Source organism: Oncorhynchus clarkii, chromosome 27, assembly GCF_045791955.1.
Source record: "Oncorhynchus clarkii lewisi isolate Uvic-CL-2024 chromosome 27, UVic_Ocla_1.0, whole genome shotgun sequence".
NCBI lineage: Eukaryota > Metazoa > Chordata > Actinopteri > Salmoniformes > Salmonidae > Oncorhynchus > Oncorhynchus clarkii.
The window spans coordinates 6,192,599-6,211,307 of record NC_092173.1 but is presented as its reverse complement, the minus strand read 5'-3'; the positions used below and the strand labels follow the sequence as shown (position 1 = coordinate 6,211,307).

Sequence of the window (18,709 nt, the reverse complement as noted above, 5' to 3'; positions counted from 1 at the left end):
TGTTAGTGCTGTTGATTGAACCTTTCCTCTCCTCCTGCCTCCCTCAATTCTGTCCGTTTTGCTCGGCGGGGGGAGGAAAGGAGGGAGGGAGGGATGAATAAATGATGGAAACAAAACAGCGTTGCTCTCCTCAGATCGATTGTGTGTGTGAGGAGTAAGGGAGGAGTTGAATAGGATGGTATGTGAGTGATTGAAGAGGAGGAGAGAGGAATAGGTAGAGTGAGCATCCTTCCTGGTGCTTATTCACACAGTTCCCACTAAACTGAGTATGAGAGAGGAAGGCATGTACAGTACCCGTCAAAAGTTTGTACGCACCTACTCATTCCAGGGTTTTTCTTTGTTTTTACTATGTTCTACATTGTAGAATAAGAGTGAAGACATAAAAACTATGACATAACACATCATGAAGTAACCAAAAAAGTGTTAAACAAATCTAAATAGATTCTTCAAAGTAGCCACCCTTTGCCTTGATGACAGCTTTGCACACTCTTGGCATTCTCTCAACCAGCTTCACAAGGAATCTTTTTCCAATAGTCTTGAAGGAGTTCTCACATATGCTGAGCACTTGTTGGCTGCTTTTCCTTCACTCTGTGGTCCAACTCATCCCGAACAATCTCAATTGGGTTGAGGTTGGGTGATTGTGGAGGCTAGGTCATCTGATGCAACACATAATTTTCCTTCTTGATCAAATAGCCCTTACACAGTCTGGAGGTGTGTTTTGGGTCATTGTCTTGTTAAAAACAAATGATAGTGTCACTAAGCCCAGAACCAGATGGGATGGTGTATCACTGCACAATGCTGTGGTAGTCATGCTGGTTAAGTGTGCCTTGAATTTGAAATAAATCACTGACAGTGTCACACCAGCAAAGCACTCCCAAACTACCACACCTCCTCCTCCATGCTTCACAGTGGGAAACACACATGAAGAGATCGTCAGATCATCCGTTCACCTACTCTGCGTCTCACAACGACACAGCGGTCATCAGACCAAAGGACCAATTTTCACCGGTCTAATGTCCATTGCTCATTGTTTCTTGGCCAAAGTCTCTTCTTCGTATTGGTGTCCTTTAGTAGTGGTTTCTTTGCAGCAATTCAACCATGAAGGCCTGATTCATACAGTCTTCTCTGAACAGTTGATGTTGAAATGTGTCTGTTACTTGAACTCTGTGAAGCATTTAATTGGGCTTAAATTTCTTAGGCTGGTAACTCCAATGAACCTATCCTCTGCAGCAGAGGTAACTCTGGGTCTTCCTTTCCTGTGGCGGTCCTCATGATAGCCCGTTTTATCATAGAGCGTGATGGTTTTTGCGACCGCACTTGAAGAAACTTTCAAAGCTCTTGATATTTTACGTATTGACTGGCCTTCATGTCTTACAGTAATAACGGACTGTCATTTCTTGCCATAAGATGGACTTGGTCTTTTACCAAATAGGGATATCTTTTGTATACCACCCCTACCTTGTCACAACACAACTGATTGGCTCAAACACATGAAGAAGGAAAGAAATTCCACAAATGAACTTTTACCAAAGGCACACCTGTTAATAGAAATGCATTCTAGGTAACTACCTCATGAAGCTGGTTGAGAGAATGCCAAGAGTCTGCAAAACTGTCATCAAGGCAAAGGTTGGCTACTTTGAAGAATCTCAAATATAAAAAACATATTTAGATTTGTTTAACACTTTTTTGGTCGCTACACGATTCCATATGTGTTATTTCATAGTTTTGATGTCTTCACTATTATTCTACATGGTAAAAAATAAAGCGTAACCCTTGAATGAGTAGGTGTGTCCAAACCTTTGACTGGTACTCTAGTTCTTATCATTGACTATAGTTTTATACTTTACTGTGATGCTCCTTTATCATACAGAGACGCGTTTCCCAAAACATAATCATCTTAGGCACTAAGATCATTGTTCCTCCATTGCCTAATGGACTTAACCTTTTACTGCAGTGAGCTAAAACAGGGTCACACAGAGGTTACATCCCAATATTACACTTTATATACCCTACCGTTGAAAAGTTTGGGGTCACTTAGAAATGTCCTTGTTTTTGAAAGAAAAGCACATTTTAAAGACATTGTTAATGTTGTAAATGACTATTGTAGCTGGAAACGGCAGATTTTTTATGGACTATCTACATAGGCGTACAGAGGCCCATTATCAGCAACCATCACTCCTGTGTTCCAATGGCACACAGACACTGGGCAGAGGAAGATTGGAAAAAAGTGTTATGGACAGACTAATCTAAGTTTGAGGGGTTCGGATCACAAAGAAGAACATTTGTGAGATGCAGAAAAAATGCAAAAAATGCTGGAGGAGTGCTTGATGCCATCTGTAAAGCATGGTGGAGTCAATGTAATGGTCTGGGGTGCTTTGGTGGTGGTAAAGTGGGAGATTTGTACAGGGTAAAAGGGATCTTGAAGAAAGAAGGCTAACACTCCATTTTGCAATGTCATACCATAACGGCACTTAATTGGAGCCAATTTCCTCCTACAACAGGACAATGACCCAAAGCACAGCTCCAAACTATGCAATATCTATTTTGGTAAGAAGCAGTCAGCTGGTAATCCGTCTATAATGGAGTGGCCAGCACAGTCACCGGATCTCAACCCTATTGAGCTGTTGTGGGAGCAGCATGACTGTAAAGCATGGTGGTAAGAAGTGCCCATCAAGCCAATCCAAATTGTGGGAGGTGCTTCAGGGAACATTGGTAGAAATCTCTTCAGATTACCTCAACAATTTGACAACTAGAATGCCAAAGGACTGCAAGGCTGTCATGGCTGCAAATTGAGGATTCTTTGACGAAAGCAAAGATGGACACAATTATTATTTCAATTAAAAATAATTATTTATAACCTTGTCAACGTCTTGACTATATTTACTATTCAATTTGCAACTAATTTCATGTCTGTTTTCATGGAAAACAAGAACATTTCTAAGTGAACCCATATTCTGAACGGTAGCGTACATCACAGAAGACTGAGATATAACACAACTGTTTGACATAGAAACACCAGATTTTGGGCTTTTAATCATTATTTATTTGTATAAATTATCGATAAAGTAACATTCCACCCATGAGGCCACTAGGTAACGTGACTTTATTATGATTATGAGTAAGAAACATTTATTCTGGTGTCAAAATGGACTATTAAGTGTAAATAGGATACATTTGGTCATACAGTTAGTCCCGTTCAAAACTGAGATTTACAAGATCATTTAAGAAATATATGTAACGGGCGGCAGGGTAGCCTAGTGGTTAGAGCGTTGGACTAGTAACCGGAAGGTTGCAAGTTCAAACCCCCGAGCTGACAAAGTACCCACTGTTTCTAGGCCGTCATTGAAAATGAGAATTTGTTCTTAACTGACTTGCCTAGTTAAAAAAAAAAATGAAGGGTGTGTAGCAGTTTGGGTTTATTTCAATCCTGCCCACATATCCACAGCTGGCAACACCTAAGTAATCATCAATTCGGAGCACAGCTGCAAGTGACCCAATAATAATGCCCATGGTGAATTTAGTTTGACTTTGGGGCTAGTTAGGGACCATCAGTAAATTACACATATTTTAAATGTTCAATGGCTCCAAATTTCAATTACTTAAAAACCTCAAACCAATGATATGATATATATATATTGACAGTCCCTAACTAGCCGCACAGATAGGCTATCCAAAGTCAAACCAATGGTGACACACTGGCCAGCTGAAGCTAATTGGCCAAAGAAGTTGGCTAGCTTGCTAGCCAAGGCTAGCAAGACTTGGTTACGCTGCTTCAATCTCATTCTCAGTCGCATTTCCTAATGAGGAGGATTAAACCCTAAAATGATCTTAGTGCGAAAGTTGAATCTTATATTTCGGTGGAAACTCATGTATAACGAGTATTTCCCTGTCGGACTCTGTCCCATTATTTCCCTTGTCACTCCCGCCATCCATCCCACCTTCATTCTTCCCTGCATCGTTCTCTCTCCAGTCCCAGCAATGATCACGTCGCACCCCAACACCACCATGGCCATTAAGGGACAGATTAAGGAGCTGAACTGCACAGCGAGGGGGGAATGGCCTATCATCATCCGTTGGGAGCGCGGTGACACGGTCATCGACCCCGACCGTAACCCTCGCTACGCCATCACCACCAGCCCCAACGAGAAGAGTGACGAAGTATTGTCTACGCTGAAGGTAAGTCACACACAGATACTGTAGACATATATATATACACACACACACACACACACACACACACACACACACGCACACACACACACACACACACACACACACACACATACAGTCAGACACAGAAACACACACACACGCGCCATTTAGAGGGTTAGGACATCAGATACACCCAATTGAGGATATTAGATCAGATGAGCTGTGTATGGAATTGGCTTTACGTAGTCTGCCTCTCTCTCTCTCTGTCTCTGTGTGTAGCTGAAGCCAGCAGAACGTGGTGACTCGGTCTTCTTCTCCTGCCATGCCATCAACTCCTATGGAGAGGGACGGGGACTCATTCAGCTCACTGTGCAAGGTCAGTGGGTCAGACAATCAGCCAGATGGAAATGCCTGGGTCACATTCATTAGCGCACACCGTAGCAAAGCCTTTTGCAATGGAAAATGCTAGTTCAGGTAATCATCCCTGTTTCAGTCCGTTTTCTTCCGTTTGGTGCCTAGTGAATAGACAACTACCTGCTTACTGTGACGTGAATCGGGAGAGAGCAAAAATCAGTACAGGATCGCTTTCTTTCACACTATGCTAATGTTCTATTCCCTCTACACTCTTAAAAACAAATGTGCTATCTGGAAATTAAAAGGGTTGTTCGGCTGTCCGCATTAGAGAACCCTATTGGGTTCCGGGCAGAACCATATTTGGAACTAAAAAGGTTTCTTTCTACCTTACATCTTTCTCCTTTCCTTTCTTTCTTTCTCTCCCTCTTTCTCCCTCAGAGCCCCCAGACCCTCCAGAGTTGGAGGTGAGGGAGGTGAAGGATCGGAGTATGAACCTGCGCTGGACCCAGAGATTTGACGGCAACAGCATCATCACCAGCTACGACATTGAGTACAAGAACAAGACCGGTATGCCAGGGGTCAGCGGGGGTTAAACTGGGGATGGACTATTAGTCGGCACTAAGAACATAACTATAACCGACTAATTTATCTTCTCTCTTTTGTGTGCACACACACACTCACACAAACACACACATACATATATATATATATATATACACACTCACTCACTCACTTACACACACACACTCTCTCTTACACACACACACTCATAAACACACGCAGATCCATGGGAGTTGAAGCATGCCACCCGTAAGATCTCTCCCACCAATAACCAGGCCAACATCGTGGATTTACACCCTGCCCAAGTCTACAGCATCCGCATGTTCTCCTACAACAAGATCGGACACAGTCAAGCCAGCAAGGAGCTCACCATCAGCACCGAGGAAGCGCGTGAGTCTAACACAACCACACACACACACACACACACACAAAGTATTCAGACCCTTTGACTTGTTCCACATTTTGTTACGTTGCTGTCGTATTCTAAAATGTATGAAATAAAACAAAACCCTCAACAATCTACACACAATACCCCATAAGGACAAAGTGAAAACAGGTTTTTAGATAATTTAGATAATAGTTTATTGAAAAAAAACAAAAACAGAAATACCTCATTTACATAAGTATTCAGACCCTTTGCTATGAGACACGGAATTGAGCTCAGGTGCTTCCTGTTTCCATTGAGTTTCCATTGATCATCCTTGTGATGCTTCTACAACTTGATTTGGAAAGGCACACACCGGTGAGAGCAAAAACCCAGCCACGAGGTCAAAGGAATTGTCTGTAGAGCTCCGAAACAGGATTGTGTTGAAGCACAGATCTGGGGAAGGGTACCAAACAATGTCTGCATCTTTGAAGGTCCCCAAAAACACAGTGGCCTCATTCTTAAATGGAAGAAGTTTGGAACCACCAAGACTCTTCCTAGAGCTGGCCACCCAGCCAAACTGAGCAATCGGGGAAAAGGGCCTTGGTCAAGGAGGTGACCAAGAACCCGATGGTCACTCTGACAGAGCTATTGAAATCCTCTGTGGAGATGGAAGAAGCTAACAAAACACACACAAATACGCACAAACAGATATCGACGAGATGACCTTAGTCAATCCGTTTCAGTGCAGTCAATCTCTCTTTTCCTCCCGCCAGAGCCCGATGGTCCTCCTATGGAGGTTTTCCTCCAGCCTATGACCTCGCAGAGCATCCGCGTCACCTGGAAGGTAAACCACCTATAGATTCAAGACTATTACAAACATCATAGCAATATGACATGAGATGCTCTTTACAGGTCGAGGCCCAGTCTGAAATTAAAACCTAGAATCACATATCTGTTCACGCCACAGAACTCAATTTTTATCCTCTTTCATTCTCTCATCCCTCTCTTCTCCCTCTCTCCCTCTAGGCCCCTAGGAAGGAGCTTCAGAACGGGGTGATCCGGGGTTACCAGATTGGTTACCGTGAGAACGGGCCGGGCAGTAACGGCCAGTACAGTATCGTTGAGATGAAGGCTACAGGGGACAGTGAGGTGTACACCCTGGACAACCTGAAGAAGTTTGCCCAATATGGAGTGGTGGTCCAGGCCTTCAACAGGGCCGGCACAGGCCCCTCCAGCTCTGAGATCAACGCTACCACACTGGAAGATGGTAGGGGGCATGGAACACACACACACACACACATGTACGCATACACACACACACAAGACATACGCACACACACACACACACACACAATCCTTGATTGATGTTCTAATGTGTTTTCTTAGCAGGAGCCCTAATGTAGAGATGTCTACCCAGAAATCTGCTCCTTTTATTCTTTGTCCCCAACGCTCTAGGCGACCAGTTTTGATAGCCTTTAGCCTTACCCTCATCCTACTCCTCTGTTCCTCGGGTGATGTGGAGGTAAACCCAGTTTCATGCATTTCAACATCACAAGCCTCCTCCCTAAGTTTATTTTACTCAATGCTTTAGCACACTCCGCCAACCCTGATGTCCTTGCCGTGTCTGAATCCTGGCTTAGGAAGGCCACCAACAATTCTGAGATTTCCATACCAAACTACAACATTTTCCGTCAAGATAGAACTGCCAAAGGGGGAGGAGTTAGCCTGCAAAGTTCTGTCTATACCCAAACAGTTTGAACTTCTAATTTAAAAAATGTACCTGTCCAGAATAAGTCTCTCACTGTTGCCGCCTGCTATCGACCCCCCTCCGCTCCCAGCTGTGCCCTGGACACCATTTGTGAATTGATCACCCCCGATTTAGCTCCAGAGTTCGTTCTGTTAGGTGACCTAAACTGGGATATGCTTAACACCTCGGCAGTCCTACAATCTAAGCTAGATGCACACACATCATCAAGGAACCCACCAGGTACAACCCTAAATCAGTAAACATGGGCACCCTCATAGAGATTATCCTGACCAACTTGCCCTCCAAATACACCTCCGCTGTTTTCAATCAGGATCTCAGCGATCACTGCCTCATTGCCTGTATCCGCTATGGGTCTGCGGTCAAACGACCACCCCTCATCACTGTCAAACGCTCCCTAAAACACTTCTGCGAGCAGGCCTTTCTAATCGACCTGGCCCGGGTATCCTGGAAGGATATTGACCTCATCCAATCAGTCGAGGATGCCTTGTCATTCTTTAAAAGTAATTTCCTCACCATCTTAGATAAGCATGCCCCGTTCAAAAAAGGCAGAACTAAGAACAGATATAGCCCTTGGTTCACTCCAGACCTGACTGCCCTTGACCAGAACAATCTGTGGCGGACTGCAATAGCATCGAATAGTCCCCGCGATATGCAACTGTTCATGGAAGTCTGGAACCACTAGATGCAGTCAAAGGCTAGCTTTTTCGAACAGAAATTCACATCCTGTAGCTCGAACTCCAAAAAGTTTTGGGACACTGTAAAGTCCATGGAGAATAAGAACACCTCCTCCCAGCTGCCCACTGCACTGAGGCTAGCTAACACGGTCACCACTGATACATTTCAATAAGCATTTCTCAACGGCTGGCCATGCCTTCCTCCTGGCTACTCCAACCCCGGCCAACAGCTCTGATTTACCAACTACTTTGCAGACAGAGTTCAGTGTGTCAAATCGGAGGGCATGTTGTCCGGACCTCTGGCAGTCTCCATGGGGGTACCACAGGGTTCAATTCTCGGGCCGACTATTTTCTCTGTATATATCAATGATCTCACTGTTGCTGCGGGCGATTCCCTGATCCACCTCTACGCAGACGACACCATTCTGTATACTTCTGGCCCTGCCTTGGACACTGCTAACTAACCTCCGAATGAGATTCAATGCCATACAACACTCCTTCCGTGGCCTCCAACTGCTCTTAAACGCTAGTAAAACTAAATGCATGCTTTTCAACCGTTCGCGGCCCGCACTCGCCCGCCCGACTAGCATCACCGCCCTGGATGGTTCCGACCTAGAATATGTGGACAACTATAAGTACCTAGGTGTCTGGTTAGACTGTAAACTCTCCTTCCAGAATATTGGAGAAGTGGTTTACACATACATTTCCATTTTGGATAGATAATTCTTTGTGTTGGTTTGTTTAGTGTTTTCCAATTTTCCCAGAGGTGGTTAGAGTCTATTGATTCTTCAATTACATTGAGCTGATGTCTGACGTGTTGTTCCTTTTTCCGTAGTGTATTTCTGTATCGTTTTCATGATTCACCATAGTGAAGGCGTAGACTCAGGTTTTCCGGGTCTCTGTTTTTGGTTGGACAGGTTTCCCAATTTCTTTCTTAGATTTTTGCATTCTTCATCAAAACATTTGTCATTGTTGTTCATTTTCTTCGGTTTTCTATTTGAGATTTTTAGATTTGATAAGGAAGCTGAGAGTTCAAATATACTGTGAAGATGTTCTACTGCCAGGTTTACACCTTCACTATTACAGTGGAACGTTTTGTCCAGGAAGTTATCTAAAAGGGATTGAATTTGTTGTTGCCTAATTGTTTTTTTGGTGGGTTTCCACACTGTATTCCTTCCATCTATAGCATTTCTTAATATTATTCAGTTCCTTTGGCTTTGATGCTTCATGATTAAGTATTGCTCTGTTCAAGTAGGCTGTGAATTTTGCTCTGTCAGTGGGCTGAGTGAACACTCTGAGAGACTGTGTTGAGGTCAGTGATAAAGTAGTCTACAGTAATTCTGCCAAGAGATGAGCTATAGGTGTACCTACCATAGGAGTCCCCTCGAAGCCTACCATTGACTATGTACACACCCAGCGTGTGGCAGAGCAGTAGGAGTTGTGACCCATTTTTGTTGGTTATGTTGTCATAGTTGTGCCTAGGGGGGGCATATTGGGGAGGGAATACTGTCACCTCCAGGCAGGTGTTTGTCCCCCTGTGTGCTGAGGGTGTCAGGTTCTTGTCCGGTTCTGGCATTTAGGTCACCACAGACGAGTACATGTCCCTGGGCCTGGAAATTATTGATTTCCCCCTTCAGGATGGAGAAGCTGTCTTCATTAAAGTATGGGGTTTCTAGTGGGGGGGGGATATAGGTAGCACACAGGAGGGCATTTTTCTCTGTTAAGATCATTTCCGTTTGAATTTCTAGCCAAATGTAAAATGTTCCTGTTTTGATTAATTTAATGGAGTGAGTTAGGTCTGCTCTATACCAAATTAGCATACCCCCTGAGTCCCTTCCCTGTTTCACACCTGGTAATTTGGTGGGTTTGACTGCCAGCTCTCTCTAACCAAGAGGGCAACCAGTGGGTCTGTCTCCTCTATGCCATGTTTCTTGTAGGATGACAATGTCTGTATTTCCGATTTATTTGATGAAGTCTAGGTTCCTGCTCTTTAGGCCAAAGGCAGATGACCTCAGGCCTCGGATATTCCAGGATAAGATAGTGAAGGCTTCCATAAAGTGACCAATGTTGTTTGGCTTCAGGCCAGTAAGTGTGAGCGGAGCCTGCTGAACATCTGGTACATGTCATTGGCTTGGGCTAGTGTAAGAGTTTGGGTTGGGCCTGTTTGTCCGCTCACGGCCTGGGCGTATGTGTGACTTCCATGGTGAGGCCCTCTTTCTGGGAATGGGGTTGACAGGAGGGGCATAGGTCTAATCTGAGAGGGCCTAAATGGGGTGTGGGAATGGTTGACTTGGGGGGGTGTATGTGGTTGGTGGTGTTGTGGTCTGGATGTAGGTCCCCTCGGCATGGGTCCTCTATGTGTAGGTCCGGGAGGGGGGTCCCGCAGGTTTGTGACAGTGTCTCGCTGGTCTGGGCGGGGTGTCTATTGATCTGTTGCTCCTGTGTGAAGTGTTGGGGCTGCGTTTGAGCGCGATGTAGAGTCCGTGCGAAGGTGGGCACTGCTGCCTTGTATAGGTGGACCTGGTCATAGAGGCTGTTCAATTTCAGGGTGGAGTGGTGGGCACTGCTGCCTTGTATAGGTGGACCTGGTCATAGAGGCTGTTCAAGTTCTTGGTAGAGTGGTGGGCCAGGAAAACATTTGGGTTTGTGGAACAGTCACAGGAAATACTTGTTTGCCTGCTGTCTCTCCCCCCATACCTCTCTCTGTGTCTGGGTGATCTCTCCAACACTCTCCTGTGTATTTCCCCCTCTCTCTCCCCCCATCCCTCTCTCTCAGTGTCTGGGTGATCTCTCCAACACTCTCCTGTGTATTTCTCTCTCCCCCCCATCCCTCTCTCTCAGTGTCTGGGTGATCTCTAGCGGGGCGTCTCTCCAACACTCTCCTGTGTATTTCTCTCTCTCCCCATCCGTCTCTCTCAGTGTCTGGGGTGATCTCCAGCGGGGCATCTCTCCAACACTCTCCTGTGTATTTCTCTCTCTCTCTCCCCCCATCCCCCTCTCTCTCAGTGTCTGGGTGATCTCTCCAAAACTCTCTTGTGTATTTCTGTCTCTCCCCATCCCTCTCTCTCAGTGTCTGGGTGATCTCTCCAACACTCTCCTGTGTATTTCTCTCTCTCTCTCCCCCCATCCCTCTCTCTCAGTATCTGGGTGATGTCTCCAACACTCTCCTGTGTATTTCTGTCTCTCCCCATCCCTCTCTCTCTCTCAGTGTCTGGGTGATCTCTCCAACACTCTCCTGTGTATTTCTCTCTCTCTCTCCCCCCATCCCTCTCTCTCAGTATCTGGGTGATCTCTCCAACACTCTCCTGTGTATTTCTCTCTCTCCCCATCCCTCTCTCTCAGTGTCTGGGTGATCTCTAGCGGGGCGTCTCTCCAACACTCTCCTGTGTATTTCTCTCTCTCTCCCCCATCCCTCTCTCTCAGTGTCTCGGTGATCTCTCCAACACTCTCCTGTGTATTTCTCTCTCTCCCCCATCCCTATCTCTCAGTGTCTGGGTGATCTCTCCAACACTCTCCTGTGTATTTCTCTCTCTCTCTCCCCCATCCCTCTCTCTCAGTATCTGGGTGATCTCTCCAACACTCTCCTGTGTATTTCTCTCTCTCCCCATCCCTCTCTCTCAGTGTCTGGGTGATCTCTCCAACACTCTCCTTTGTATTTCTCTCTCTCTCTCCCCATCCCTCTTTCTCAGTGTCTCGGTGATCTCTCCAACACTCTCCTGTGTATTTCTCTCTCTCCCTATCCCTCTCTCTCAGTGTCTCGGTGATCTCTCCAACACTCTACTGTGTATTTCTCGCTCTCCCCATCCCCCTCTCTCAGTGTCTGGGTGATCTCTCCAACACTCTCCTTTGTATTTCTCTCTCTCTCTCCCCCCATCCCTCTCTCTCAGTGTCTGGGTGATCTCTCCAACACTCTCCTGTGTATTTCTCACTCTCCCCATCCCTCTCTCAGTGTCTGGGTGATCTCTCCAACACTCTCCTGTATATTTCTCTCTCCCCCCATCCCTCTCTCTGTGTCAGGGTGATCTCTCCAACACTCTCCTGTGTATTTCTCTCTCTCCCCATCCCTCTCTCTCAGTATCTGGGGTGATCTCCAGCGGGGCATCTCTCCAACACTCCCCTGTGTATTTCTCTCTCTCTCTCCCCCCATCCCTCTCTATCAGTATCTGGGTGATCTCTCCAACACTCTCCTGTGTATTTCTCTCTCTCCCCATCCCTCTCTTTCAGTGTCTGGGTGATCTCTCCAACACTCTCCTGTGTATTTCTCTCTCTCCCATTCCCTCTCTCTCAGTGTCTGGGTGATCTCCAGCGGGGCATCTCTCCAACACTCCCCTGTGTATTTCTCTCTCTCTCTCCCCCCATCCCTCTCTATCAGTGTCTGAGTGATCTCTCCAACACTCTCCTGTGTATTTCTCACTCTCTCCATCCCTCTCTCAGTGTCTGGGTGATCTCTCCAACACTCTCCTGTATAATTCTCTCTCCCCCCATCCCTCTCTCAGTGTCTGGGTGATCTCCAGTCTCTCCAACACTCTCCTGTGTATTTCTCTCTCTCTCTCCCCATCCCTCTCTCTCAGTGTCTGGGTGATCTCTCCAACACTCTCCTGTATATTTCTCTCTCTCCCCATCCTTCTCTGTGTCTCGGTGATCTCTCCAACACTCTCCTGTGTATTTCTCTCTCTCTCCCCCCATTCCTCTCTCTCAGTGTCTGGGTGATCTCTCCAACACTCTCCTCTGTATTTCTCTCTCTCCCCCCATTCCTCTCTCTCAGTGTCTGGGTTATCTCTCCAACACTCTCTTGTGTATTTCTCTCTCTCCCCATCTCTCTCTCTCAGTGTCTCGTGATCTCTCCAACACTCTCCTGTGTATTTATCTCTCTCCCCATCCCTCTCTCTCAGTGTCATTGTGATCTCTCCAACACTCTCCTTTGTATTTCTCTCTCTCTCTCCCCCCATCCCTCTCTCTCAGTGTCTGGGTGATCTCTCCAACACTCTCCTGTGTATTTCTCTCTCTCCCCATCCCTCTCTCAGTGTCTGGGTGATCTCTCCAACACTCTCCTGTGTATTTTTCTCTCTCCCCATCCCTCTCTCTCAGTGTCTGGGTGATCTGTCCAACACTCTCCTGTGTATTTCTCTCTCTCTCTCCCCCATCCCTCTCTCTCAGTGTCTGGGTGATCTCTCCAACACTATCCTGTGTATTTCTCTCTCTCCCCATCCCCCTCTCTCAGTGTCTGGGTGATCTCTCCAACACTCTCCTGTGTATTTTTCTCTCTCTCTCCCCATTCCTCTCTCTCAGTGTCTGGGTGATCTCTCCAACACTCTCCTGTGTATTTCTCTCTCTCCCCATCCTTCTCTGTGTCTCGGTGATCTCTCCAACACTCTCCTGTGTATTTCTCTCTCTCTCTCCCCCCATTCCTCTCTCTCAGTGTCTGGGTGATCTCTCCAACACTCTCCTGTGTATTTCTCTCTCTCTCCCCCCATTCCTCTCTCTCAGTGTCTGGGTTATCTCTCCAACACTCTCCTGTGTATTTCTCTCTCTTCCCATCCCGTTCTCTCAGTGTCTGGGTGATCTCTCCAACACTCTCCTATGTATTTCTCTCTCTCTCCCCCCATTCCTCTCTCTCAGTGTCTGGGTGATCTCTCCAACACTCTCTTGTGTATTTCTCTCTTTCCCCATCCCTGTCTCTCAGTGTCTCGGTGATCTCTCCAACACTCTCCTGTGTATTTCTCTCTCTCTCCCCCCATTCCTCTCTCTCAGTGTCTGGGTGATCTCTCCAACACTCTCCTGTGTATTTCTCTCTCTCCCCATCCCTCTCTCTCAGTGTCTGGGTGATCTCTCCAACACTCTCCTGTGTATTTCTCTCTCTCCCCATCCCTCTCTCTCAGTGTCTGGGTGATCTCTCCAACACTCTCCTGTGTATTTCTCTCTCTCCCCATCCCTCTCTCTCAATGTCTGGGTGATCTCTCCAACACTCTCCTGTGTATTTTTTTCTCTCTCTCTCTCCCCCATCCCTCTCTCTCAGTGTCTGGGTGATCTCTCCAACACTCTCCTGTGTATTTCTCTCTCTCCCCATCCTTCTCTGTGTCTCGGTGATCTCTCCAACACTCTCCTGTGTATTTCTCTCTCTCCCCATCCCTCTCTCTCAGTGTCTCGGTGATCTCTCCAACACTCTCCTGTGTATTTCTCTCTCTCCCCATCCCCCTCTCTCAGTGTCTGGGTGATCTCTCCAACACTCTCCTTTGTATTTCTCTCTCTCTCTCCCCCCATCCCTCTCTCTGTGTCTGGTTGATCTCTCCAACACTCTCCTGTGTATTTTTCTCTCTCCCCATCCCTCTCTCTCAGTGTCTGGGTGATCTCTCCAACACTCTCCTGTGTATTTCTCTCTCTCTCCCCCCATTCCTCTCTCTCAGTGTCTGGGTGATCTCTCCAACACTCTCTTGTGTATTTCTCTCTCTCCCCATCCCTCTCTCTCAGTGTCTGGGTGATCTCTCCAACACTCTCCTGTGTATTTCTCTCTCTCCCCATCCCTCTCTCTCAGTGTCTGGGTGATCTCTCCAACACTCTCCTGTGTATTTCTCTCTCTCCCCATCCCTCTCTCTCAGTGTCTGGGTGATCTCCAGCGGGGCGTCTCTCCAACACTCTCCTTTGTATTTTTCTCTCTCTCTCCCCCCATTCCTTTCTCTCAGTGTCTGGGTGATCTCTCCAACACTCTCTTGTGTATTTCTCTCTCTCCCCATCCCTCTCTCTCAGTGTCTGGGTGATCTCTCCAACACTCTCCTGTGTATTTCTCTCTCCCCATCCCCCTCTCTCAGTGTCTGGGTGATCTCTCCAACACTCTCCTGTGTATTTCTCTCTCTCTCCCCCCATTCCTCTCTCTCAGTGTCTGGGTGATCTCTCCAACACTCTCTTGTGTATTTCTCTCTCTCCCCATCCCTCTCTCTCATTGTCTCGGTGATCTCTCCAACACTCTCCTGTGTATTTCTCTCTCTCTCCCCCCATTCCTCTCGCTCAGTGTCTGGGTGATCTCTCCAACACTCTCCTGTGTATTTCTCTCTCTCCCCATCCCTCTCTCTCAGTGTCTGGGTGATCTCTCCAACACTCTCCTGTGTATTTCTCTCTCTCCCCATCCCTCTCTCTCAGTGTCTGGGTGATCTCCAGCGGGGCGTCTCTCCAACACTCTCCTGTGTATTTCTCTCTCTCCCCCATCCCTCTCTCTCAGTGTCTCGGTGATCTCTCCAACACTCTCCTGTGTATTTCTCTCTCTCCCCATCCCTCTCTCTCAGTGTCTGGGTGATCTCTCCAACACTCTCCTTTGTATTTCTCTCTCTCTCTCCCCATCCCTCTTTCTCAGTGTCTCGGTGATCTCTCCAACACTCTCCTGTGTATTTCTCTCTCTCCCCATCCCTCTCTCTCAGTGTCTCGGTGATCTCTCCAACACTCTACTGTGTATTTCTCGCTCTCCCCATCCCCCTCTCTCAGTGTCTGGGTGATCTCTCCAACACTCTCCTTTGTATTTCTCTCTCTCTCTCCCCCCATCCCTCTCTCTCAGTGTCTGGGTGATCTCTCCAACACTCTCCTGTGTATTTCTCACTCTCCCCATCCCTCTCTCAGTGTCTGGGTGATCTCTCCAACACTCTCCTGTATATTTCTCTCTCCCCCCATCCCTCTCTCTGTGTCAGGGTGATCTCTCCAACACTCTCCTGTGTATTTCTCTCTCTCCCCATCCCTCTCTCTCAGTATCTGGGGTGATCTCCAGCGGGGCATCTCTCCAACACTCCCCTGTGTATTTCTCTCTCTCTCTCACCCCATCCCTCTCTATCAGTATCTGGGTGATCTCTCCAACACTCTCCTGTGTATTTCTCTCTCTCCCCATCCCTCTCTTTCAGTGTCTGGGTGATCTCTCCAACACTCTCCTGTGTATTTCTCTCTCTCCCATTCCCTCTCTCTCAGTGTCTGGGTGATCTCCAGCGGGGCATCTCTCCAACACTCCCCTGTGTATTTCTCTCTCTCTCTCCCCCCATCCCTCTCTATCAGTGTCTGAGTGATCTCTCCAACACTCTCCTGTGTATTTCTCACTCTATCCATCCCTCTCTCAGTGTCTGGGTGATCTCTCCAACACTCTCCTGTATAATTCTCTCTCCCCCCATCCCTCTCTCAGTGTCTGGGTGATCTCCAGTCTCTCCAACACTCTCCTGTGTATTTCTCTCTCTCTCTCTCCCCATCCCTCTCTCTCAGTGTCTGGGTGATCTCTCCAACACTCTCCTGTATATTTCTCTCTCTCCCCATCCTTCTCTGTGTCTCGGTGATCTCTCCAACACTCTCCTGTGTATTTCTCTCTCTCTCCCCCCATTCCTCTCTCTCAGTGTCTGGGTGATCTCTCCAACACTCTCCTCTGTATTTCTCTCTCTCCCCCCATTCCTCTCTCTCAGTGTCTGGGTTATCTCTCCAACACTCTCTTGTGTATTTCTCTCTCTCCCCATCTCTCTCTCTCAGTGTCTCGTGATCTCTCCAACACTCTCCTGTGTATTTATCTCTCTCCCCATCCCTCTCTCTCAGTGTCTGGGTGATCTCTCCAACACTCTCCTTTGTATTTCTCTCTCTCTCTCCCCCCATCCCTCTCTCTCAGTGTCTGGGTGATCTCTCCAACACTCTCCTGTGTATTTCTCTCTCTCCCCATCCCTCTCTCAGTGTCTGGGTGATCTCTCCAACACTCTCCTGTGTATTTTTCTCTCTCCCCATCCTTCTCTCTCAGTGTCTGGGTGATCTGTCCAACACTCTCCTGTGTATTTCTCTCTCTCTCTCCCCCATCCCTCTCTCTCAGTGTCTGGGTGATCTCTCCAACACTATCCTGTGTATTTCTCTCTCTCCCCATCCCCCTCTCTCAGTGTCTGGGTGATCTCTCCAACACTCTCCTGTGTATTTTTCTCTCTCTCTCCCCATTCCTCTCTCTCAGTGTCTGGGTGATCTCTCCAACACTCTCCTGTGTATTTCTCTCTCTCCCCATCCTTCTCTGTGTCTCGGTGATCTCTCCAACACTCTCCTGTGTATTTCTCTCTCTCTCTCCCCCCATTCCTCTCTCTCAGTGTCTGGGTGATCTCTCCAACACTCTCCTGTGTATTTCTCTCTCTCTCCCCCCATTCCTCTCTCTCAGTGTCTGGGTGATCTCTCCAACACTCTCATGTGTATTTCTCTCTCTTCCCATCCCGTTCTCTCAGTGTCTGGGTGATCTCTCCAACACTCTCCTATGTATTTCTCTCTCTCTCCCCCCATTCCTCTCTCTCAGTGTCTGGGTGATCTCTCCAACACTCTCTTGTGTATTTCTCTCTTTCCCCATCCCTGTCTCTCAGTGTCTCGGTGATCTCTCCAACACTCTCCTGTGTATTTCTCTCTCTCTCCCCCCATTCCTCTCTCTCAGTGTCTGGGTGATCTCTCCAACACTCTCCTGTGTATTTCTCTCTCTCCCCATCCCTCTCTCTCAGTGTCTGGGTGATCTCTCCAACACTCTCCTGTGTATTTCTCTCTCTCCCCATCCCTCTCTCTCAGTGTCTGGGTGATCTCTCCAACACTCTCCTGTGTATTTCTCTCTCTCCCCATCCCTCTCTCTCAATGTCTGGGTGATCTCTCCAACACTCTCCTGTGTATTTTTTTCTCTCTCTCTCTCCCCCATCCCTCTCTCTCAGTGTCTGGGTGATCTCTCCAACACTCTCCTGTGTATTTCTCTCTCTCCCCATCCTTCTCTGTGTCTCGGTGATCTCTCCAACACTCTCCTGTGTATTTCTCTCTCTCCCCATCCCTCTCTCTCAGTGTCTCGGTGATCTCTCCAACACTCTCCTGTGTATTTCTCTCTCTCCCCATCCCCCTCTCTCAGTGTCTGGGTGATCTCTCCAACACTCTCCTTTGTATTTCTCTCTCTCTCTCCCCCCATCCCTCTCTCTGTGTCTGGTTGATCTCTCCAACACTCTCCTGTGTATTTTTCTCTCTCCCCATCCCTCTCTCTCAGTGTCTGGGTGATCTCTCCAACACTCTCCTGTGTATTTCTCTCTCTCTCCCCCCATTCCTCTCTCTCAGTGTCTGGGTGATCTCTCCAACACTCTCTTGTGTATTTCTCTCTCTCCCCATCCCTCTCTCTCAGTGTCTGGGTGATCTCTCCAACACTCTCCTGTGTATTTCTCTCTCTCCCCATCCCTCTCTCTCAGTGTCTGGGTGATCTCTCCAACACTCTCCTGTGTATTTCTCTCTCTCCCCATCCCTCTCTCTCAGTGTCTGGGTGATCTCCAGCGGGGCGTCTCTCCAACACTCTCCTTTGTATTTTTCTCTCTCTCTCCCCCCATTCCTCTCTCTCAGTGTCTGGGTGATCTCTCCAACACTCTCTTGTGTATTTCTCTCTCTCCCCATCCCTCTCTCTCAGTGTCTGGGTGATCTCTCCAACACTCTCCTGTGTATTTCTCTCTCTCCCCATCCCCCTCTCTCAGTGTCTGGGTGATCTCTCCAACACTCTCCTGTGTATTTCTCTCTCTCTCCCCCCATTCCTCTCTCTCAGTGTCTGGGTGATCTCTCCAACAGTCTCTTGTGTATTTCTCTCTCTCCCCATCCCTCTCTCTCATTGTCTCGGTGATCTCTCCAACACTCTCCTGTGTATTTCTCTCTCTCTCCCCCCATTCCTCTCGCTCAGTGTCTGGGTGATCTCTCCAACACTCTCCTGTGTATTTCTCTCTCTCCCCATCCCTCTCTCTCAGTGTCTGGGTGATCTCTCCAACACTCTCCTGTGTATTTCTCTCTCTCCCCATCCCTCTCTCTCAGTGTCTGGGTGATCTCCAGCGGGGCGTCTCTCCAACACTC

General features: G+C 47.5%; 1 protein-coding gene across 1 annotated transcript in view; it reads left to right on the top strand.

Moving 5' to 3' along the window:
• LOC139385577 (cell adhesion molecule DSCAML1-like) overlaps positions 1–18,709 on the top strand; it is a 166,319-nt gene that overhangs the window by 122,223 nt on the left and 25,387 nt on the right. Inside the window, exons 13-18 of the mRNA XM_071130755.1 lie at positions 3,971–4,176; positions 4,432–4,528; positions 4,945–5,073; positions 5,290–5,457; positions 6,208–6,278; positions 6,461–6,701. Coding sequence (XP_070986856.1) covers positions 3,971–4,176; positions 4,432–4,528; positions 4,945–5,073; positions 5,290–5,457; positions 6,208–6,278; positions 6,461–6,701 — 912 coding nt within the window. The remainder of the gene's footprint in view (positions 1–3,970; positions 4,177–4,431; positions 4,529–4,944; positions 5,074–5,289; positions 5,458–6,207; positions 6,279–6,460; positions 6,702–18,709) is intronic.